Raw genomic sequence first — 24,550 nt, forward strand, 5'->3', positions numbered from 1 at the left:
CCAACAGGATTTTGGTATGTTGACCCTCTTCCCAGGAGCTCCCCAGGTCCTGGCTTTCTGAGGAAAGTGTAATCAACCCTGTCTAGAGTTCTCAGCTCACCTGAGGCTTGGGGGTTATTAGCCCTGTAGAGAGGATCCTTCTTTGGTCACTAATCAGTGTGTAGCCGACAACCTGAGTAGACGAAGTCTTGTCCTCCTGAGTGTCCACTCTGACATTGCTGCAGGCTGGAACACCAACGGGGAGGGCTCAGCCAGGTCGCTGCGCTGAGACTCGCATTCCTAAAGCTCAGGATTCATTTCCTAGTTCTCTTCACATCCTCAGAGGAAGCTCTGTTCTTTCATTTCAAATTCTGTCATAATACAAGATGAAATTGAACACTGGTGTTCGTGAGAAGGTCTTTGAGTAGGTGAAGGAGTCAGGCAAGGAGAGAGTCCCAAGGGGTGTCCTGTAGTGCTTGGGCACCCCGTGTGGGACGTTCTTAGGAGAACAGAACTCGCTTAGGGACCCACGAGAGAAGCAGAGAGAGATTATACTAAGCACTTTGGAGGAAATGTGTTTCCCGGGATTCCACAGCAACATGGGGGTGGTTTAGTGTGTGAGAAAATAGATGACAGGAGGCTGGATGCCATGTATGGCTGTTGGAATCGCATGATGAGTGCAGGAAAGCTCATCCTACTGTCTACTCATTGATTAATTTCTAGCCACATAGAATGAGGTTTGGAATTGAGCAGGCTGGCCATGTATTAGCTGTGGGAACTGGTACATGTGGCTGTATCTGTCTGAATCTGTGTCCCCTGTGAAAGGGGGTGTTACTCTGCAAGGTCTTTTGAGTATCCACATGCATACATACAAACACACTCCTCTATGTATATTACATACGCTCCTGCACATATGTGTCTACACAGCTAAGTTCCTGCCTACTGGCTCATAGAAACAAAGTAGACCCCACACAGAGGGAAAACAGTGGCACGCTGTGACCACTGCCGATGAGCCGGGAAGCATCTCTATTCCTGGATCCTCTGACTGGCATCTCTAGGGGAGTCACCAGAACTCAGACCTTTCAGGTCTGTTGGCTTCAGGTGGACATAGAGATTTTGGGCTTGTTGAGTAAGGTGGTTTCTTTCCCACACATCTTTGGAACCATTGCCTGTTGGCCATATTGCCCACAAGCCTGTCTGCGCCTCAGCCTGTGCCAACCCCTTTCCTCTGTCAGCAATAGACCATTGTACACTTGGGTGTTCTCAGAGGGTGCCCTGTTGGCACAGTGTGAGTGGCATTTCCAGATGCGCAGGCTCCACTGCTTCCTCCACAGTCCGTTTCCTTAGGGTCCTCCTGGGTCACAGTGACTTCTCTGAGCAATAGCTCCTTCTCTGCTGCCCGCCTCTCCTCAGCCATTGCCTTCTCCGCTGGGCTGAAGAGCAGGCAGCTGCTCTCTGAGAACCTTGCAAACCTGGATACATGCTAGGTACTTATTTCTGCCCTGAATGTCCAAGAATTAGGGAATTCCATGATGGAACACTTGGGAGACTGAAACAGGAAGGGTGGACTGAATCCGAGGCCAGCCTGGGCTACATAGTAAGACCCTGCCTCAAAACGAAACAACTGAAGCTCCTTTCTTTCTCTGGTCTCTGATATGAGCCTACAAAGACCCCTGGTAACATGTATGGATTTGCTGGTTCACATTAAAGATTTTTAAAAAGTCTATGTGTATGGGTGTTTTGCTGCTTGTGTATATGTATACCACATGTATGTAGTGCCCAAAGACAGCATTGGATCCCTTGGGACTGGAATTACAGACAGCTGTGAGCCACCCTGTGGGTCCTGGGAGTCAAACACAGGTCCTTTGCAAGAGGATTTACACCAGGGGTGTGTGTGTGTGTCCCCGACCCACCGTGTATGTGGGTACTAACAGGGGCCAGAAGAGGGGACTCCTCTGGATCTAGAGTTTCAAGCAGCTGTGTGGTTCTCAACAAAGGTGCTGGGAACTAAACTCCAGTACTATGCAAGAGCAGCAAGTGCTCTGAACTGCTGAGCCATCTCTCCAACGCCATCCTGGCTTCACAGTAAATGCTTACCAATAGTATCTGTGGCTTTGACACAGAGTCAGAATGATCAAAGGCATTAAGCTCAAAGACTACCTCCCCCGCTCAAAGAGCAAAGAACTTGGAGATGAAAGTCTGTCCTTATAGTTTAGAAGACCTTAACTGGTTTTCCTTCCTTTGGTTCTCTTCATGTCGTGACTTGTTTCTATGAGACAGGTTGTCACTGGGAGAGCAGAGTTACTGAGGCAGAGGAAGGGATCAATATAATACTGTCTGGGGGATCTTCTGGCCATTGTCTGTCCTGTTTTCTCAGGCTGTGTGTAGGCACAGTATTAATAACCTTGGAGAATAAATCACATTGTCAGCTACAGGATCGGGCCGTGCTGATACTGACTCCTTCAAAGTGAATCTTTCAGCGCTGGGTGTGCCCATAGGTCTGAGGGTGTGGTGAGCTTCTGGTTAGAAAGCAAAGGGGGAAAAATAAGGAAATTTAAGTCTGTTTCTGTCCCAATTCAGTCGAGCTCTCTTCGGAGAATTTAAATGAACACAGAGTCCAGTCTTGGGTCTGTATGAACTCTGGCTGCCTGTTTTTTTGTCTTGTTAATTTGACTAGCATTAGCTATCTAAACTCAGTTCAGTAGTAAAATTATATTGGCAACACCTGTCCATCAGGGGAGCATTTCCATTTATAAGACTGTAGTTAAAGCAGCATTTTATTGACAACAAACACCCTAGAAGATTATCTAGGGTAATGAATTTCTAAAATCCCATCTTTTCCTACTGTTCTTCCTATTTATTTTTCCATGTACACATTGAGATTCTCTCTCTCTCTCTCTCTCTCTCTCTCTCTCTCTCTCTGTGTGTGTGTGTGTGTGTGTGTGTGTGTGTGTGTGTGTGTGTGTGTGTGAGAGAGAGAGAGAGAGAGAGAGAGAGAGAGAGAGAGAGAGAGAGAGAGAGAGAGAGAGAGCAGCTTGTGTTTGCTGACCCAGCCCATAGGAGACTGTCTCACTTTGTTCCATACCTTGCCAACCCCACCCCATGTTAACTCCTGCTCACAAGAGCAAGGGCTGGGGCCTGGGTTTTCATGTAAATAGGATCAGGTCTCTATTTGAATAGATTGTCTGAGAATGGAGAACATTCCTCCTGGGTGTTCGCTTCATGGAGTGAGCTGGTCTGCCAAAAGTAAGTCAGTCTCCCACCCGAATTTACTCTATTTCTTGGTTTTCTTTGCTTTTAAAATATGTTTAGTAGATTCTCCCTCACAGTCTCTCCAGGTCACAAGGTTGGTGGTGGGGTTAAGGTCTTATATGAGCATGGGATAACGGTATAAATGAGGTTTAAATTACTCCTATCCCACTTCACGTACATAGTCGTCTAGAAGGCTTTCTCTCCAACTCTCCTGCACTACAACCCCAGATTTGAAGTGAAGAACAAAAGTCCGTCCCCTTTACTCTGGTTATTCTCATGGGATGGATCAGCATGTTGCTGGGCTACACTTATGATAGGTTAGGATTGAGTTCTGCTGTGTGTCAATACCTGATGGTTGGGATTTATAGAGATTGACAACTTGAGAGTTAAATCCGATTGCTTCTACCATAACCCTTCAGGACCAGAGGGAGATGATGGCCACTCAGTTTTTGAGGTTTCTCTCAGATCACACAGGACATTGTGTAGTCAGTAAGTATTTGACATTTGTCCAAAACACTTCTGAGAATGTTTCAGAGCATGAGACAGAAGGTTTTCTACTGTGCAGACGAGGCCCCCCTGACTGCACTGTCTAAGGTTACAAGTGAATACAAGGGGGTGCTGTGGGGAACCCTACAGATGGGACTTGTCTGTAACACATAGGGACAAATCTACATGGTTGCTATAGTTGTGTTTTGGCTTTAAACAGGACAATTAGGCTTTTTAACTAGAAGGCTTATTAAAACAAAGTTGTGTGTTGCCTTTCTCCCACTTTCGGAACATGAACACACTTCTTCCTACTTCGTTCAAGCATGAGCATCAAGGCTCCAGGGGACAAGGCTATGGTAGTACTGCAGCAGACCAGTGCTGACACGCTGGTCTGTTGAGGAATTTCAAATGTCCTTTAGAGAAATCAATTCTTGACTTTTATGAACTGTGATTGCCTAGGGGATGGAATGATACTTAATCTTCTCCAGTTTTTATAGCTTCGTTTCATATACATACTATAAATAAAATTGTAATCACTATGTATTTAAGTAGAGATAGGGCCAACATCACTGAACTACCTGTAGGTGATGCAGTACAATTCTTCAACATTTGATTACTACCCCAGCTGGCTGTGCAAGCTCTGCATGGAGCAAAACATCTCAAAATGTGTAGGTATCTACAGCTGTCAATCAAACATGTTAAAATGCAAGAACAAAAATCAATAAAAGCCATGGAGAAATGAAACAGGAGTTTAAGCAGTGATACAGAGTCTTATTTTTTCAAATTTGAACATTTCTTTTTTTCTTTTGTATTTGAGGTAAACACATTAAAATTAATATTTAAATTTTAAAAGATTATGTGTCCATGTGAATGTATGTGCATGTATATGCAGGTGCTTGCAGACCTGGAAAAGGGGTGTCAGATCCCCTGGAGATGGACTTAAAGGTTGGAGAGAGTCACCATTGGGTGCTGGGAACTGAACCCAGGTCCTCTGCAAGAGCCACCAGCTCTCTTAACTGCTGAGCCCTCTGTCCAGCCCATGTTTATATTTAAATCTTTATCAGTCTAAATAGTTGAAGTACTCTCTTCCCCACTACCCTGCATCAGTGCATACTCAAAGGTATTCTGCAGTGGAGAAGCCGCTATAGTTAGTTTAGTGTACTTTAGAAGGCTGGCTGCTTCTCAGGCTCTTGCTAGACTCTTTCTCCCCTGGCCTTGATTTCCTGCATTTCCCCCTGAAAACCCTCTGTATAAGAGTTTTGGGAAATGAGATAATACATGTACGTTTCAGTATACACATGGAGGGCAGAGGCAGTTCCCAGGAGTCACTTCTCTCTTTCCAGTGGTTTCTCAGGATTGAACTCAGGTCATCAGACTTGGCGTCGAGCACCTTCCCCTGCTGAGTCCACTGACCACCCCTGGCATTTGTACATTTTAACACTAAATAGACATAGACCTCTGGACTGAGAGTAGGTCAGTGACGGAGCTCTTGCCTGGTGTGGCCAAGGCTCTTGGTTGGTCAGGACTGCTAAAACCAACAATGAGATAAACAACAAACCCAAGCCCTCACTAAGGCTTTCTGTGACTCTGGTCAATGTTTTCTTGAAAGCAGCATCCTTCTGTAGAAGCCTGCCCTTGGCTATAGCCTTTGACGATTCTGCATCCAATTGGGCTTACGGTTTATGCACACCTGCATGTAGTTATGTGTGTTTTCATTTCACATTGTTTGCATCTGCCTCAGACATGCTAGAATGATAGCAGTTTTGAAGTCAGTTTCCCTTCCTAAATGCGTAACAACCAGAGCAAGCTCACAGGAAGAGCCCAGGGCTTAAAAGGAAGCACTGGACCAGAACAATACTCTACCTTTGCCTTTTGAAAGAGAGTAAGCGTATGCATAAATCCTAGTGTAGCACACCAACTCCTCTCTAACATAAATTTAAAGGTTCAAATGAGACTTTTACAACTTGCCCTGGCAGTTCAGTAATGCCCCCTTTGAATGGAGTCATGGATGCTGTTGTGATTGTAATCTATCAGATCCCTGTGATATGGGTTAAATCTAAAACGTATAATTTATCTAGTAAGAAGCCTAAGAGCCATTTCAGGTCAAAAGTTTAATGCTGAGTAATGGTCTCTTAAATAAAAATGTCACACTCAGGTAGTGCATCCCCTGTAAAGAGAACATGATGTGAGTGTGTGAAATAAAGTCCACCTGCCCTTGGGGTTTGGAATTTGCTTTGCTCAAGGATCTATAGGTTTTCTTTACAGTGAGATATTGTGAGAACGTCTGTGAGGAAGTGTGTGTATGAAGATTCCCTGTAAGATTCCATTCCCAAAACCTCCCCCAGAGCACAGTAACTAGTGGCTTCATTTAAAACTGTTGGGGGTGTTTGCTTAAAGCTGCCCTTCTGGGACGGACACTGTCAAATCACTGACCCCGTGTCTCCTTGTTCCGCAGGAGAATGGTGCTGGCCACTTGTATTCTGAGAGCTTGCCGCAGCTCAGGTTTGCCATGCTCTTGAACTTGGGTGTGCATGCCATTGGTTTTCAAAGGGATTGTCTGCCCTCCATGTTGAAGGTATTTCTTGTATCCTTTCGTCAGGGAGCATCTCACACAGCCATCCGCTGACCACACCTCGTCCTCAGAGAGCACCGTGACGTCAAGCGGTGAGTAGAGACGGGGCGGGAAAAATTGGAGTTCTTCTCACAAACGGAGCCCTGGCGTTTGGCGGCCTGCTAAGGGGTGTGCAAATAAGGAGCCCAGGTAAACGCTTCTTTTGCATAGCTCTCATGCTGTCAGCCTCTTCCTGTTGGCAGAATCTGGATCGGACATTTTGCACATGACTTCTGGTGAACCTGACTGCAGATCCCTCTGTGAGGAGGAGGAGGAAGCAAGATCGGCCTCTGCCATGCCAGGTACGCTGTCGAGGGGCTCAAGGACAACTGGGAGGCAGCTCTGGTGTATGAAGGAAGGTGCCATCATTTTCTTTCAATTTTATCGACGGAAGAAAAATTACAATATAACAGGCCTTAAATATTGCCATCTGGCAGAAGCAGGTTAGACTCGGTTAGGTCTCCTCATATCAGTCCCAGCTCTAAAATTTAAGGAAAAATAAAACTTCAATGGGGGGAAATCATATTTTCCAAAAGAAATTGATAACTCTTTTGTTCTTATTTCTTGTAGTCTTTTACAACACTACAAAGGGCTATTGTTTCTTGAAGGGAAAAGTACTGAGTGTTAGGGAGTGTAGGCAGCATTCTCTGCAGTGTGTGCAAAAATGGACAGACTCCCAAGCATGACGGAGCATTCCCAAAGTGTCCCTATCCTCAGCCTGGTAACCTGATGTTTGCAAGTGTCCATGCTTTAGCAGAACGTTAGGATCACTACCAGCCTTGCATATTTACAAAACTATTTGTCAAGCTATGTGAATGCCAACTCGTAGCCGCTTCTCCTTCCTCTACGTAGCTCTGTTACTGATCAGTAAGACCTTTAGCAGAAAAAGGGAGCATTAGCCCAAGAAAGGCTTAGAGAAACACCCTCTGTTTGGAAGGCCACTCGTGCAGACTGGGGGAAGGCCTCGGCGCGGCATCCCTGGTTCTGCATTGGCAGACATGCGTGCGCTCTGGAGCGATCTGCTGTTGTCACATGCCAGCCTTTGTTGTTTGCTGGTCTACCCACAGCACCACCCTTTCCCTCTCTTCCTCTTTTGATCGTCACTGCTCCCCCAGTCCTTCACTGTGTTTCCTCTTCTCACAGGCACCAGCCCAGCTCCCGAGAATGCTGCATGCCGAGACTCCATGAGTTCGGACAAGGCTGCATCACACCTGGTGAGGGAACCGTCCTTGGTAACAGTAAAGGCAGTGACAAGCAATGAGGATCCAACTGTCCCTTCGAATTTACATAATGCTATTTAAAAGTCTTGTTTTACTGTTTCAAGATATTAGGAAGGAAATAGGAGTTACTAGAATTTAACTACATGGTCAGGGTATTATTGACCTGGATAAGCTTGACGATGAGCCTGAGTGAGGATGGCCTTGCTTTATGTTGATTGTCATTCATTCACTCACTCATTAATGCATCAGAGATAAGATGGTAAATGCATTATTGCATACAGCTGCACAGATCAGTAAGGTTGTGTGTGTGTGTGTGTGTGTGTGTGTGTGTGTGTGTGTGTGTGTGTGATGCTGATCAGGTGAAGAAGCAGATAGTCAAGGATATGAGATTAGTGGTTTGAGAGAACTGATTGGGATGAAAGCCCAAATGGTCATGGGGGGAGGCGCTGTGAGAGCGACATGGCATCATAGGCCTAGCACGAAGCACTCACAGAGAGCAGGGAAACTCCTTTCGTGAACGAAGATCCGCCCCGAGTGAGAAAGGCTGAAGGCTAGCCTGAGACTTCAGTCTCGCTTCATGATTCTTCACGGCCCTTGCTTGTGTTTCTCTCCTTTTGTTGTCTGTGTGAAGGTCCATTGTCACCTGCACGAGTGGTCCAAGGGTAACCTGCTGCATGGTCCTCCAAGACTTTTTCTTACACATTACTTCCTCTGTTGTGTACGTGGGGCTGGGAGGCTGCATACCTAAGTATTGTAGCCAGCTCAGTGTGGTATCAAGAACCAAGGATCGGTGCAGATAACTCAGGAAAGCCACAGCATGAGGATTTGGAGGCAGTGAGGTCGATAACGATGTTAAAGTCTAAATGGGATGGGGTGACTGACGGCTGACGGGCATGTTATCTAGAATTATCCTAGGGCACAATGTTGATCCTAGATGCTTCTGTTTCCCCCTGATTAAAAAGGGCAGAGGGGAGTAAAGTCAGGACCTTTAGTTTTTTGTGGAGACTCTCCTGGGTGTGGACGGGGATTCCTCTCATCTCAAAGGAAGGTAGTCCTGGAGACATCTTAAGAATGACAGTTTATAAAAACAACCATGGCGGGGATGGAACAAGTTCCAGCGCTGTTGTCATAGTTCAGAGACAGGAGGAGGTGACAGACAGGAGATCTAAAAGTAAATTACTGTGAATTACTGAAGGACAAGACAATATTGGGCTCGGGTTAGAGTTTAACCTATAAGAGTAAACGATGAGAGAAGGGAGGAAGGAAGAAGGGTAAACAACAACAACAACAAAAAAAAAAAACCCAATGTGACACCATCAAGCTTCAGGTCAGAGCAAGGCATCAGGAGTCTGCAAGAAGATTTTACAACTTAATCAACCCACCCAAGGAGGAGACACACACTCGTGTCATCAGACAGAAAAGCAAGTGTGTGGGTGAGATTTCCCAAGGACTGGCAGGCAGGCTGAAAGTACTGAGGATATGGAATATATTATTATCATCTATTATTGCTATTATTTTCTTATAGGATCTTATTATGTAGCCCAGGCTAGCCTAGAACTTGTGAGGTCTGTCTCAGCCTCCTGAGTGCTGGGATCATAGGTGTACATACACTGCCATATTCAAGGATAATAGAGCCTTTGACCTTGGGGATCACTGAGAAGGGCCAGTGTCACACAATGGTGGGAGGCTGTCCTTAGACGGAAGCCGGGGCAGCCGCAGTCTTCAGGAAGGAGTGATTTGTAGACCATTTTGGATGTTGCTGTGATCCAGTCAGATACAGATGGAAGGCGTTCTGTTTGGTTTCTGGGGGGTCCTGGTCCCAGGTGGGGAGATGAAGAATTGCAAATGGAGGCCACAGCAACAGCTCCTGGATGCATGGGTAAGGCAGACAGAAGGCCTGTGCTACACTGGAGGAGAGATGGAAAAACTCGAGCATATTTACTGGTTATGAGAGTAAGCAAGGGCTCGCCTGTGTTGCTGTACTGGTTACATTTTATGGAAAACACTAGTCTTTTTAGGTTGATTTCCTTTTTCTTTTATTGCAATTAGATTTTTTTTCATAAAATATATTCTGATTACCGTTTCCCTCCATCAACTCCTCCAGGATCCTCCCCACCTCCCTTCTGATCCAGATCCACATCCTTTCTGTCTCCTGTTAGGGAACAAACAAGTATCTAAGAAATAATAATAAAATAATATAAAGCAAAAACAAGTCAGAATAGGACTAAACAAAAGAAAAAAAGCCAAGGAAACAAGAACCACATAGAGACACAGAGACACACATTCACACACACAGGGATCACACAGCACAAAAAGGAAGTCATGATATATACCAAAGGACTTAGAAAGTAAAAAATAAATAAAATACAAAAGCCCTGACACATTGTGAAACAAAGAACCTGCAAAGATGCCCCGAGTTCATTTTGTGTTGTCTCTGGTGGGCACGGGACCTGCCCTTGAGAGCAGTTTGCTTCCCCAGTAAGACTACCTTGGAGGAAACTAATTTTTCATTTTCAAGTGGCTGTCAGTTGGAGTTAGCTTCTGAGTTAGGGATCAGGGTGAGTGTCCACTCCTCCAATCAGCTCTAGACCCCATCTGGTCCAGACCCCTGTAGGCCCTGTGCATGCTGCCTCAGTCTCTGAGTTCGCATGTGTCAGACCTTCTGTGTCTAGAAGGCTGTTTCCTTGGTATCTGCCATCCCTCTGGCTCTTACACTCTCCACCTCCTCTACTGCAGAGTTCCTTGGTCCCTGAGGGGAGGGCTTTATGGAGACATCCCATTTAAGGCTGAGTGTTCCAAGCTCTTTCACTCTCTCCACACTGTCTGGCTGTGAGTCTCTGGTTTTGTTCCCATCTGCTGCAGGAGGAAGCTTCTCTGCTGATGGCTGATCAAGCACTGATCTATGAGTGTAGCAGAATGTCATTCGGAGTCATTTTAACAGAACGGTAGTATTTGGCTTTCCTGTAGGTCCCTGGCCTATCTAATCTTAGGTTCTTGGCCACTCAGGCATGTCAGGATGGATTCCATCTCATGGGCTAGGTTTTAAATCCAGTCAGATCTTGCTTAGTGACTCCCACAAGCTGTGTGCCTCTACTGCACCAGCACATCTTGTAGTCAGGCCACCATTGTAGACTGAAGGTTCTGCAGTTGGGTTGAGGTTTGCTAACTCCTTCGGCAGTGTGCAGAGTACCTTCCAGTGCTGCGAGTACTAGTCTACAGGGGTGAAGGATCTAGGCAGGCACCAGCTCGACTTCTCCACACTCAATGAATTGTGCAAGTGTTGTCTTCAGCAATAAGGCCTGACCATCAGTTTGTGGACATCAGCCAATAGTTTTGGTGATACTAGTTTGGGAGTTCCCATGGGACCCATCTGGCCAACAACTCAATTAGATGTAACCTATTCCAATACTGGAAGCTTCATTTGGTGACAAGAGATGTCCAGTTGGTGTAGCACAAATCTTAGAAGGTCTTATTAATAAAATCAAACCTTGGGCCAGGTATTGGGGTGAATGCTGAATGATCAGAGAAACAGAAAAAGCCACAGCTACCTCACCTTGCCAATTCCTCAGCTGATCCTGTTTCCTCAGACTGGAAGCCTCTCAGCTGAACTGTGCTGCTCAAAAGCCCCTAGTTCCATACTATATGCCTAACCTCTGTGATTATATAGATTACTTGCTTATTAATGACTTTACAACTAACATCCACATATAAGTGAATTCATTTCATATTTGTATTTCTGGATCTGGGTTACCTCAGTCAGGATGATTTTTGTCTAGCTCCTTCCATTTACCTGCAAGCCTCTTTTTTTTTTTAAATAGATGAATAATTGTAGCTATAAGTCCCACCTGGCCCCATGGTCCCGTGTTTCTTAGGTCCTGCCTGGCCCTGTGGTCCGTAGCCGCTTATAAAATAATTACACAGAGGCTTACTATTAATTACAAATTGTGTGGCCTGTGGATCAGGCTTCTTGTTAGCTAGCTCTTACAACTTAACCCATTTCCATTAATCCATATGTTGCCACATGGCCATGGCATTACCAGTCTGCAGGCATCTTGTTGCTCCTTGGGCGGTGGCTGGCGTCTCCCCCACTCTCCTTTCTCCTCTCATTATTCCTCTTGGATTTTCCTGCCTGGGTCCATCCTGCCCTGCCATAGGCCAATGCAGCTTTATTTATTAGCCAATGAAAGTAACGCATATTCACAGCATACAGAAAGATATCCCACAGCAAGTAATATCCCATCATGTAAATGTACCACATTTTCTTTATCTATTCTTCTGTTGAAGAACATATAGGTTGTTTCCAATTTTGGCTATTATGAATAGAGCAGCAATGAACGTGGTTGAGCAAGTGTCTCTGTAGTAGGATGAAGCATCCTTTGGGTCTATGCCAGAATGGTATAGCTGGATCTTGAGATAGATCTATTGGTGAAATTATGGCCACTCCACATAGTTAAAAGGGAGGTTTATTTTGTGGGGTAACTTACAAGTGAAGGGATAGTTTACAGGGTCTAGGAAAGGTGTAGCGCAGTCCAGCGGTGTTCTCTGGAGAACTCTGCTCGGTCTACCTCCACCTCCAGCGTCCAGGGTCCAGAAACCAAGAGAGCCCGCGCATCTGGATCTCCGGTCTTTAGCGTCCTCTCTCAGCCCCACCTTGTAGGCGTGACTGTTACCGAAGCCTCAATGGGGGTTGGAACTTCAGGACAAAGCTGGAATGGCTACCCACTACATAGATCAATTCCTGGCTTCCTGAGGAATTGGGACACTGATTTTCACAGTGGCTATACAGGTTTGCACTCCACCAGCAATGGATGAGTCCCTGCCTTACACCCTCTCCAGCATGAGCTGTCCTTTGTGTTATTTATCTTAGCCATCCTGACAGGTGTACGATGAAATCTCAAAAGTAGTTTTGATTTGCATTTCCCTGATGACTAAGGATTTTGAACATTTCATTAAGTGTTTCTCAATTATTTGAGTTTCCTCATTTGAGAATTCTCTGTTTAGACCTGTACCCCCATTTTAAACTGGGGTGTTTTCTTGATGTCTAGTTTCTTGAGTTCTTTATATATTTTATAAATTAGCCCTTTATCAGATGTGGAGTTGCTAAAAAGTCTTTTCCCATTCTATAGGCTGCCGCTTTGTCCAGATGACCGTGTCCTTTGCCTTACAGAAGCTTTTCAGTTTCACGAGGTCCCATTCATTAATTGTTGTTCTTAGTGTCTGAGTTATCAGTGTTCTGTTCAGGAAAAATATCCTGTGTCAATGAGTTCAAGACTATTTCCCACTTTATCTTCTGTCTAGTTGAGGGTATCTAGTTTTATGTTGAAATCTTTGATCCATTTGGTGTTGAGTTTTGTGCCACATGATAAATATGGTTCCTATTTGCATTTTTCTACATGCAGCTGTCCAGTTTGATCACCATTTGTTGAAGATGCTGGCTTTTTTCTAGTGGGTATTTCTGGCTTCTTTATCAAAAATCAGGTGTCAATAGGTATGTGGATTTTTGTTTGGGTCTTCAATTTGATTCTGTTGATCAATATGTGTCTTTTTTTTATACCAATACCATCATGTGTTTTGATTTTTAACTATAGGTTTTTAGTACAACTTGAAATTGGGAATAGTGATACCTTCTGCAGTTCTTGTATTATTGGGGATTATTTTTAGCTATCCTGGATTTTTTGTGTTTATATATGAAGCTGAAAATTGTCCTCTCAAGATCTGTGAATAATAGTGTTAGAATTTAATGGAGATTGTATTAAATCTGTATATTGCTTTTGGTAGAATAGCCATTTTTACTTTATTAATCCTGCAGATCCATGAGCATTGGAGATCATTCTACCTTTGGATACCTTCTTCAATTCTATTCCATTGATCTGTTCCATGTATCTGTTTCCATGCCCAAACTGTGTTCTTTTTATTGCTAATGTTCTGTAGTACAATTTGAGATCAGGCATGGTGATGCCATCCTGATGGTTTGGGGGGCCTTTGATGTTTTGTTTTTATCATTCAGGATTGTTTTGACTATCCTGAGTTTTTTTGTGTTTCCATATGAAGCTAAAATTTTTCCTTTCAAGATCTGTTAGGAATTGTGTTGGAATTTTGATGAGGATTGCATTGAATCTGTAGAAATGCTCCTTCTGTTTCTGTTTTGTGGAATAATTTGAGGGGTATTGGCACTGATTATTCTTTGAAAGCCTGGTAGAATTCTGTGCTAAAGCCATCTGGCCCTGGGATATTTTTGCTTGGGAGACATTTAATTACTGCTTCCATTTCACTAGGAGTTACAGGTCTGTTTAAATTGCTCATCTGATCTTGATTCAACTTTGGTAGGTGAATATATTGAGAAAATATCCATTTCTTTTCGATTTTCCAATTTGGTGGAGCATAGGTTTTTAAAGTATAAGTCCTCATGATTCTCTGGATTTCCTTGGTGTCTGTTGCTATGTCTCCATTTTCTTCTCTAATTTTGTTAATATGAATCTTGTCTCCTCATCTTTTAGTTAATTTGGGTAATGGTTTATTAATCTTAGGATTTTTCTCAAAGAACCAGCTCTTTGTTTCATTGATTCTTTGAATTGTTTTCTTTGTTTCTATTTTATTGATTTCAGCCCAGAGTTGATTATTTCTTGCCATGTACTTCTTTTGGGTATGCTTGCTTCTTCTTGTTCCAGAGCTTTCAAGTGTGCTATTAAGTTACTAGTATGAGATCTCTCCAATTTTTTTTATGTAGGCACTTATTGCTATAAACTTGCATCTTAGAACTGCCTGCATTGTGTTATGTAAGTTTGGGTATGTTATATATTCATTTTCATTCATTTCTAGAAAGTCTTAATTTCTGTCTCAATCCATTTTTTATTTCATAGTGAGTTATTGAGTACCTATGAGTTTGTAAGCTTTCTGTTGTTTTTGTTGTTGTTGTTGATATCCAGTTTTAATCCATGGTGGTCAGATAGGATGCAGGGTCTTATTTCAATTTTCATCTGTCTGTTGAGACTTGCTTTGAGTCCAAGTATATAATCAACTTTAGAGAAAGTTCTATGAGGTGCTGAGAAGAAAGTATATTCTTTTGTGTTTGGGTGAAATATTCTGTAAGTATCTCTTAGGTCCTTTTGGTATATAATGTCTATTAGCTCCAGCACTTCTCTGTTTAGTTTTTTTCTGAATGACCTGTCTATTGGCAGGAGTGGGGTGTTGAAGTCATGCACTATCACTGTGTGAGAGTCAATATGTGATTTAAGCTGTAGTAGTGTTTATTTTACAAACTTGGGTGCTCTTGCATTTGGTGCACAGATGTTAAGAATTGCAATGTCCTCTTGGTGGATTTTTCCTCTGGTGAGTATGTAGTGTCCTTCCCTATCTCTTCTGATGAGCTTTGGTTTGAAGTCTATTTTGTCAGATATTGAAATGATGACACTGACTTGGTTTCTTAGGTCCATTTGCTTAGAATCTTTTTCCATCCTTTTACCCCGAGATGATGTTCACCTTTAATATTACAGTGTGTTTCTTGGATGCAGCAGAAGGATGAATCCTGTTTTTATATTTAAGATGTTAGTCTTTTTTTTTTCTTTCGAGACAGGGTTTCTCTGTGTAGCTTTGCGCCTTTCCTGGAACTTACTCTGTAGACCAGGCTGGCCTCGAACTCACAGAGATCCGCCTGCCTCTGCCTCCCGAGTGCTGGGATTAAAGGCGTGCGCCACCACTGCCCGGCCAAGATGTTAGTCTTTTTACTGGTGAATTGAGATCATTGATGTTGAGAGCTATCAATGAACATTGTTGATTCTTGTCATTTTATTGTTGTGGTATGGGTTCCCCTCCCCCTTTTGATTTGATGGTCTGGGATTATTTATTCCTTGTGTTTTCTTGGGTGTGGTTAACCTTCATGTTGAAGTTTTCTTTCTAGCACCTTCCATAGGGCTGGATTTGTAGATGGATACTGCTTGAATTTGGTTTTATCATGGAATATCTTTCTTTCTCCTATTGTGATTGAAAGTTTTGCTGGGTATAGTAGTCTGGGCTGGCATCTCTGGTCTGTCTCTTAGAGTCTGCAGCACATATGTCCAGGCCCTTCTGGCTTTTAGAGTCTCCCTTAAAAAGTCAGATGTTTAGCCAGGCAGTGGTGGCACACACCTTTAATCCCAGCACTCGGGAGGCAGAGGCAGGCAGATCTCTTGAGTTTGAGGCCAGGCTGGTCTACAGAGCAAGATCCAGGATAGCCAAGGCTATGTAGAGAAACCCTATGTGGAAAAACAAACAACAAAACAAAAGTCAGGGGTTATTTTTAATAGGTCTGCCTTTATATGTTAATTGGTCTTTTCCCCTTGAAGCTTTTAATATTCTTTCTTTGTTCTATATGCTTAGTGTTTTGATTATTATGTGCCAACGGAAATTTCTTTTCTGTTACAGCCTATTTGGTATTCTGTATGCTTCTTGTACCTTGATAGACATTTCCTTCTTTAGCTTATGGAATTTTCATCTATGATTTTGTGCCTTTGACCTGGTTTTTTCTCCTTCCTCTATTCCTATTTGATCTTTTCAGCGTATCCAAGATTTCCTGGACATTTTTTGCCTGGATTTTTTTTAGGTTTGACATTTTCTTTGGCTGAGAAATCCATTTCTTCTATCTTATCTTCAATGCCTAAGATTCTCTCTTCCATCTCTTGTATTCTATTGATGAAGCTTGCCTCTGAGGTTCTTGTTCAAGTTCCTAAATTTTTCATTTCCAGTTTTCCCTCAGTTTAGGTTTTCTTTATTAATTCTATCAGGGCAAAAAATGATTCACAAAGAGACAAGAACAAAACTCGGCTCAGCCCAATTTTATTGTAACTGGTTCTGGACCAGGACTTGTAGGGTCTGGCCCAGATCCATTTACTTTAGCTATATTTAAGCACAGCACAATTTTGAAAAAGGTGTTCAGATAATTAACTCAGTCCCAAGTGCACAACAATTTAAGATATGTTTACATTGAGATTCCTTACAAAGTACATCCGGCTTTCACAAGAATGGGTACTGTTGACTCAGAGATAGTGCTCAAGGTTTAGGGAGTTTGAGTGAGGTAAACTGTGGGTGTCAGGATTGGCCTGGCCCTAAGATAACACAGAAGTCACTTAGGCTATTGTAAAGCACATGTGACATCACTTGTAAGAGTGGGTTTTATGGTCTAAAAGCCATGCTCAGGATCTAGGGGGAAAGGTCTTGGATAAGTAGAAACATAAATTCTGGAAGATAAGACAGAGCCTGTCTCATTAGACAGCAGAGGATCACCAGGATATAAAATGACATCATTCCTAGTTCCAGGAAGAACAGCTTCGCACCTCATTCCTTTGAAGAGGTGAGCTGTGTGTTAAACTTCCCTGGCTTCTCCAGTGCTTACGTGTGTGCACAAGGCATTTTTACCCTCTATACCCCTGGTACATGCATGATTACTATGTAACACCTGATTAATGGGCTTAAAACATATTTGAATGAAGCTATCCATTCAATTTCATTTTGATTCAAGTAATCCTAGCACTTGGCTGCCTGAGACAGGCGCACAAGTTTCAGGCTAGTACAGGCTCATGGTCTGCATATTGAGATCTTGTCTCAAACAACAGCAAAACAACTAAATCAGTGTGTGTGCGTGTGTGTGTGTGTGTGTGTGTGTGTGTGTGTGTGTGTGTGTGCGTGTGTGCGTGTGGAATGAAAGTCTAACAGGATGGATCTTGATGGGCATATGTTTCCATAGAGCTATGTAGGGTGCCCCTTGCTTTAGCCTGACTGTGTTCTTGGTTGAGAGGCCCCTCTGTGCTGGGGCCCCTGGTGGCTCTCTCCTCTGCACGCGCATCACTTGGTTCCTTTGTGACAACTTGTGTCCCTTTCGTAGCTCCTTACATTTCTGTCACTTCGGCTTCAACTGGATTCTTGGAGCTGGTCCTGTCTCTGCTGACCTTTACTCCACTTCCCGGAGTTCTGCAGAGTGATTTTGATAGACAGGACAGGACAGGAAGAGGACAGGAAGCACAGAGAGGTTTGGTTCTGAAGGATTTCCACCCCACACACGCCAATACAAAGTTCTTCCCATTTTAGGAAGCAGGAGAGGGACTCAGAACAGTAGAAGATGGAGGGAAGGACTCTACCGCAGGAGGTAAGGCATGCACAAGTGAGCTCTGCTGAACTGCTAGTTACTGGTGATACTTTGTTGGTAAAGTTGTGTCTGCCACCAACCCATTCAGCATCCTGCGTCAAGTCTTGTGTCTATTTTCAAAAAGCCACAGTGGCATCGCATTGCCTAGTTGGCGCCACACTCTTCCAACAGTAGCTATCTGAAGTCAAAAGTAAGCCTGTGTTGTGAGCTAGTCAACACTACTTCGAGGTTTCAGTACCTCACATAAAAGTAAATATGCCAAGATTCACAAAACGGGCCAACCTGCCTCCTCCTCAGCATGACTTCACAGGGATAGCACACCAGCCTCACTGACTCCAGGCTAGGTCTGTCTCTGCTTCTGTGATCTCTTTAAGGTAATTAAACTTCTGCCTTCTCTTTTGAAAAGTGGAAATGCTGGCTAAAAAAATAACTATTAGGCTGGGGACATGGCTCAGTTGATAAGGTACTTCTTTGCTTAGCATGCATGGGACCTTGGGTTTGATTGCCCAGCATCACATAAAATAGGTCTGGTGGCTCACACCTCTAATAGTGGCACTCTAGAAGTAGAGGCAGAAACTCAAGGTCAGCCTTAGGTATATAATGTGCTCACAGTCAACCTGGGGTATATGTGACCCTGTCTTCAAATCCCCCCCCCAAAAAAAACAAACAAAAAAACCAACTCCCCCCCAAAATGAAAACCAAACTAACAAACCTTATTGAGATAGTACTGCAGTCATAATCTGAACATTAAGCTATATTATCTGCATAATTTCAGCCTTGCAAATGCAAGGCAAGGCAGGTAAACAGTGGTTCCACAGCCTCAGGAAAATAGAGCAACTAGTTGCCACTGAGGGTTTGCTGTGACATCCTTATGTGACGCAATAGTTACATAAAATCCCATCCTATCATGTAGATGGTTTGACAAGGTTGTGACTTGGTCACATCACATGTCTGAGAGTCAAAGCTTGGCTGTAAACCAAGTGTTATAAATTTTAAGCCAACAACATTCATGTTGCAAAGCTGTCACAGAGAAAACTGTCACGGTAGAGAGATTGTCCTGGAATGGCAAGGTTGATGCCATGTTTATCAACGCTCTTTGGGTCAGTTGCTTTTCTTGGAGCTGTAACAAAATGCCTGACCAAAGCAATTTATAGGAGGGAAGATTTGTACCTTGATGGAGACTGTCTGTCAGTCAGGATGGGGAAGACATGGTAACAGGAGCATGAGGCAGCTGGTCCCCTTGCATCCACATCCAGGGGCAGGTGAATGCTGGTACCCAGCTTGCTTTATGTTCATTTTGTCTGGGACTCCAGCCCATGAGATGGTGCCCCCACATTTAGAGGTGGCATCATAGGTCTTCTGACCCAGTCTAGGCACTCCCTCACAGATGTGCCTGGAGTTCTATTTCCAGAGTGATTCTCTTATTGGGTAAGCAAGTGCCTTAGCTGCCTGTCAACTCAGACATTTAAATGAAACATTTTTTTAAATGAAGCTAAGACATAACAGCAATGGGTGAAAATGGGCTTTTGGATGATAACTGTTTCAGACACTTGTCTTTCCACAGAAACTGAGGTTTCCGCCCCTCCCAAAGCACCTGTGAAGTTAGTTAACTTTCCACAGAGTGAGAAGTAAGTCTCCTTCACACCATGTTTGGGATCTTAATCTTTCTCCTGGGTCACACATACGTGAGTAAGTTCTTTGTCTCCTCTGCAGCACTTCAGCTAGTGAGAAGGAGGTGGAGGTGAGTTTAATGTCTGCCTTTCCAACCGGCTTCCTCTCCCCTCCCCTCCCCCTCCCTTTCCGGTCCCCCTCTCCTTTTCCCCTTCCCCCTTTCCCCCTTCCCTCTTCCCCTTCTCTAACCTCTCCCCTTCCCTGTTTCCCTCCTTCCTCTTCCCCCTCCTTTCTCTCCTCCTTCTCTCTCCCTCCCTTTCCACCACCCTGCTCCTTCTTTCTGCCCCTCTCTGCACTTCAGATGGTCCCATCATGGTCTTGCACAAGCCAGTTACAAGACTAAATGCAGGCAGAGCAGTGCTCCAGCCTAGGATTCCGGGGGGGGAGGGGGGGGGGGCGGGGGAGGAAGGATGCCCCCACTTCACTGACCTCCTCTAATGTCTCTCCTTGTCCTCGTGCTGTTGTGGCCACAGGCAGAGTTTCTCAGGTTATCCTTGGGACTTAAGTGTGACTGGTTTACACTGGAGAAGAGAGTCAAGCTTGAAGAGAGGTCCCGGGACCTGGCAGAGGAAAACTTGAAAAAAGAAATCACAAACTGTTTAAAGCTTTTAGAGGTGAGCGAATGATTGGGGATGGGCAGTCACATGCTTACCCCTCCTTCTCCCTTTCCCATCCCCTCCCTTCTTATTATTTCTGTTTTTGAGATTGACTCTTGCTGTATAATTATGTAGTCCTGGCTGGCCTGCTACTCAGTATGTATACCAGTATGGCTGTATGTCAATCTCCTGCCTGAGCCTCTCAGGACCACTGAGCCACATGGCCAGCCATTGAGTTACACTCTTTTTTTTTTTTTTCCTTGCATATGGTATAGGAGTCTAGTTCCATACTTAGGCACATGGATATATACACTTTTCTCAACACTACTTCTGGAAGACACACCCCTTCTCCATTGTGTATTTTTGGTTTCCTTCTCAAAGTCATTTGACCACAGACATGAAAGTTGTTGTCTTGGCCTTCTGTTGTGTTCTGTAAGTCCATGTTTGTTCCAGTATCATCCCATTGAATTACTGAGTGTGTGGTATGTTCTTTAAAAATTATTTTACTATGCTTGTTTCTTTTGTGTGTATGGGGGAGGGGGGACACATGCCATGGAGCACATACGAAGGTAGAGGACAGTTGTACTTGTCTATTTGGGGGTGGGCATGCCATGGCACACATGTGGAGGTGGAGGCCAGTTGAGGGATTTTTCTCCTTCCACCATATGGGTGCTGGTGTTTGACCTCACATCATTCAAGCTGGCAGCATGTGCTCTTACTCACTGAGCGTCTCACAGCTGTGTAGTATGTTTCAAAATCAGGAAGCATAGGCTATTCATTGTTCCTCTATAAACTACATTTATTTTAGGGTAGTTTTTTGTATCAGGCTTTTTCTCTTGGGCTACCAACCAACTCCCAGATCATGACATGGAGATTTAATATTAGTTATGAATGCTCAGCTTTAGCTTATGCTCATTTCTTGCTAGTTCTTATAGCTTAGCCTGTTTCTCTTCATCTGTGTGTTGCCTTTTCTTTCTGTATGTCCTACTTTTTCTGCTGCTGGTTGGCTGGCAGCTGCCTGCCTGGCTGGCCCTGGGTGTCTCCCTCACTTTCTGTCTTTGTTCCTCCTCCTCTTCCTATTTATTCTCTCTGCCCGCCAGCCCCGCCTACCCCTTTCCTGCCTAGCTATTGGCTGTTCAGCTTTTTATTAGACCAATCAGGTGCCTTAGGCAGGCAAGGTGAAACAGCAACACATCTTTTCATAATTAAACAAATGCAGAATAAACAAATGTGACACATCTTCACATAGTTAAAGTAATATTCAGCAACATAAACAAATGTAACATGTCTTTACATAGTTAAATATTCTACAACTTTTTTTTCTTTTTTATACTTTCTAGTAGTAAGGATCCAAAATCAGAATCTCACGAATGTGAAGCATGTGTTCTACCACGGAGCTGTGCCTCCAAGCACCCACATTTTTCTATTTCTACTCACCCCCAGATAATATTGTTGAAATTTTGATAATAAATTGTCACAGACTCTATAGATTTCTTTGCTCATCAGGTCTAGCCACCCATGAATGCAGGATGTCTTTCCATTTGTGTCTTTGTTTTGTAGATTTCAAGGTATAAGTCTTTTGTCTCCTGGTTTTGGCTTATTTCTGAGTATTATATTCTTTGTGATATGATTTAAAATAAACCATTTTCCTAGTTTATTATTTTAAGAAGTGTCAGTACACAGAAACATAATTGATTCTTGTATTAGTTTTGAATATTGTAATTTTTGCTGTGTTTATTAGTTTGAAAGTTCTGTTCTGCCTGTAGGGTATACTACAGATAAAAATCACACTGTGAACAGAAATATATTTTATCTCTTATTGTTTTTCTTGCCTAATTGCTTTGGCTACAGAACCAATGCCATAACATGTTGCATAGAAGTGAGGGTGTAGGTCCTTGGCTTGTTCTTAGTCATAGAGGGAGGGAGGGGTCATCTTCTGCCATTAACTCTGACATTCACTGTGGGTTTCTGCCCCAACTTCTATTATGTTGAAGTACTTTCTTCCTATTCTTGTAGTGCTTTTAAAATTGTTTTTAACAATCATAGATTCATCTTTCCAGATGCTTTCTGATTCTTTTGCTATAATTTTGTGACTTTTGTCTTTTCTACCAATGTGGTATATTGTCTCAAATGAGTCTCGTGTATTGAACTAGCCTTGCATTCTAGCAATACATTCCACCTGATCATGATGTACTGAATTCAGTATTTTGCTGAAGACTTATCATTAGAATTCCTCAGGGTTAGTTATTAATCTGTTCTTGCAATATCTGTTCAAGCTTAGTATTGAGGTAATAAGTTCTCATAGAATGAGCTTGAAAATAATCTATCTTGTTGAGTGTTTGGGAAGGACTTTACATGTGTTGGCATGAGTTTTGTGTGTGTGTGTTTCATAGAATTCCTTAGGGAAGTCATTTGTTCCAGGCTTTTCTTTGTTGAAAGGCTTTTTTTTTTATCACTCATTAGGTCTTGTCAAGTTATTTCCTTATGTTTCTGCTGTAATTAGCAACATTCCATTTTGCTTACAACTCACCTCTGCTCTTCCCTTCTCATCTGGAGGTGATTAATGAAACCACTGTAGGAAGCTTCACATCTGACAAAAGCCATTTCTGTTAGCCAACAACCTCTTTAGCTACAACTTAGACACATCTGTGTGTTTCAAATGTGGCTGCCATTCACTGTGCCTGTGTGATAACAAAAGGTTGGAGTCTGCTGCCTGTCATGTTGTAGTATTGTTTGACAGGACATAAACAGCAAACCAGAAGGGCCAAACCTTTGCATTTTCAGGATTATTAAGCAAACCACCATTTGTGGTGCTTGGTAGTATGACTGCCGGAACTTCTTCCAAATGCTAGCCACCCAACTTGATGGCCCCTCTTCCAGAGCTCATGGCACTTTAGATCTGGACAGCCTTAGACATTTGCTCACTCACACAGACAGTGAGAGGTAGCTTGTTTACTCTCAAGTCTGTTCTTCATCCCTGCTGGGAATGATTGCCTTGAAAGGCATCATCAAGGAAAAGGGCATGAGTTTGGGTGAGGCAAAATAGCATGTGTGCCCAGCCAGCCTGGCCACGCCTAGTCATAAGAGAGGATACTGGCTGTTCTTCATTTATTGTGATGAAACACCTGATAGAAGCAGTGTAAGGAAGAAATAATTTATTTTAGCTCAAAGTTCACCATGGAGAGAAGGCATGGTGACAGGAACAGCCCAAGCCGTGATGTCAGGTGCATGAGGCAGTTGGTCACATGGGATCCAGTCAAGAAGTGGACAAAGATGAACGCTGGTGCTCAGCTGGTATTTTAGTTACTGTTCTATTGCTGTGCTAAGACACCCCGACTGAGTTTATTGTGGTTTACTGTTTCAGAGGGTAAGTCACTGACCATCATGGCAGGGAGCATGGCGGCAGGCAGGCAGGCAGGCAGGCAGGCATGGTGCTGGACCATGGCTGAGCTCACATCTCATCCTCGAGGACAAGACAGAAAGACCTAACTGGGAATGTGTGGGTTTTTGAAACCTCAAAGCCCACCCCCAGTGACGTACCTCCTCCAACAAGGCCACACCTCCTAATCCTTCCCAAACAGTTCTACCTGCTAAGGACCAAGTATTCAAATGTATGAGCCAATGAGGGCCATTCTCATTCAAACTACTACAGCTGGCTTCCTCCTCCTCCTCCTCCTTTTCTTCAGTCAAGAGCCCCAGGCATGGGATGGCATTCTCCACATTCAGGGCTGGTCTTCCCTCCTCTCTGGAAGCACGATCACAGACACACCCAGTGGCATGCCTCCTAGGTGATTCTAAAATCAGTCTCAAACTAGTTTGAATTATTGTGATTCTCCTCTCAAAATGCCAGTCTGTTCTCATGTGATACGTTTCACTTATGGGTATTGTCTGCTTATCTGTATCCTGTCTTGTGAACCACGGAGGAAAGCCATGAGTGCACGTGGGGTAAAGCTGTGAGTACACCTGAGGGTGATACAGTGGAAAGGGAAAGACTAGGCATTGTGTACCTGTGACCTGACCCAGCAGTCTTTATGCCCTTCACTGCTGGGCTTTGGTGGCACTTTCTGCTCTCCATCAGGACGCTTAGATCCGAAAGTGGTTTAGTCGGTGTGAGAAACTCTGTTGGGTGTGTTTTAATGCTTGGTTTTCCACGCAGTCATTAGCACCTCTGTGTGAAGACGACAACCAGGCTCAGGAGATCATTAAGAAACTGGAGAAGAGTATAACATTTCTCAGCCAGTGCACGACACGTGTGGCCAGCAGGGCAGAGATGCTGGGGGCCATCAACCAGGTAACAGTGAAGTGGAGAGGATTTGTGCCTCTACAGAATGTGGGCTCATTTCTAAGAATATGTTTCAGAACACTTCTGTGCATCCAGGTGTTGGTTTAAACCTTTAAACCCAGCACTCAGGATGCAGAGGCAGATCAGTCCTTGTGAGTCCAAATCCAGCCTGGTTTACACAGAGTTCTAGGCCAGCCAGGGTGACTTTGCTACTGAGAAAACTTATGCAAAGGGAGGGAGCTGCCAGAGGCTTGAACCTACTATCAGAATCCACATGCTGCCCTCCTTCCCATAGTTGTAGACAGTCACCCTCCTGTACGCTCTGAGGGCAGCCAT

The 24,550-nt window shown here is 43.8% G+C and overlaps 1 protein-coding gene across 5 annotated transcripts in view; it reads left to right on the plus strand.

Annotated features, from left to right (window-relative positions):
• Positions 1 to 24,550, plus strand: part of Irag2 (inositol 1,4,5-triphosphate receptor associated 2) — a 54,856-nt gene that overhangs the window by 20,519 nt on the left and 9,787 nt on the right. For all 5 annotated transcript variants that reach the window (XM_052721381.1, XM_052721380.1, XM_052721382.1 and 2 more), the window contains 9 exons: positions 6,173 to 6,219; positions 6,317 to 6,381; positions 6,532 to 6,630; positions 7,472 to 7,542; positions 17,608 to 17,665; positions 19,230 to 19,293; positions 19,379 to 19,406; positions 19,810 to 19,950; positions 24,089 to 24,223. In XM_052721381.1, the coding sequence (XP_052577341.1) occupies positions 6,173 to 6,219; positions 6,317 to 6,381; positions 6,532 to 6,630; positions 7,472 to 7,542; positions 17,608 to 17,665; positions 19,230 to 19,293; positions 19,379 to 19,406; positions 19,810 to 19,950; positions 24,089 to 24,223 (708 nt within the window). The remainder of the gene's footprint in view (positions 1 to 6,172; positions 6,220 to 6,316; positions 6,382 to 6,531; positions 6,631 to 7,471; positions 7,543 to 17,607; positions 17,666 to 19,229; positions 19,294 to 19,378; positions 19,407 to 19,809; positions 19,951 to 24,088; positions 24,224 to 24,550) is intronic.

Source organism: Peromyscus californicus, unplaced genomic scaffold (assembly GCF_007827085.1).
Source record: "Peromyscus californicus insignis strain IS unplaced genomic scaffold, ASM782708v3 Scaffold_6__1_contigs__length_162567912, whole genome shotgun sequence".
NCBI classification, from domain to species: Eukaryota; Metazoa; Chordata; class Mammalia; order Rodentia; family Cricetidae; genus Peromyscus; species Peromyscus californicus.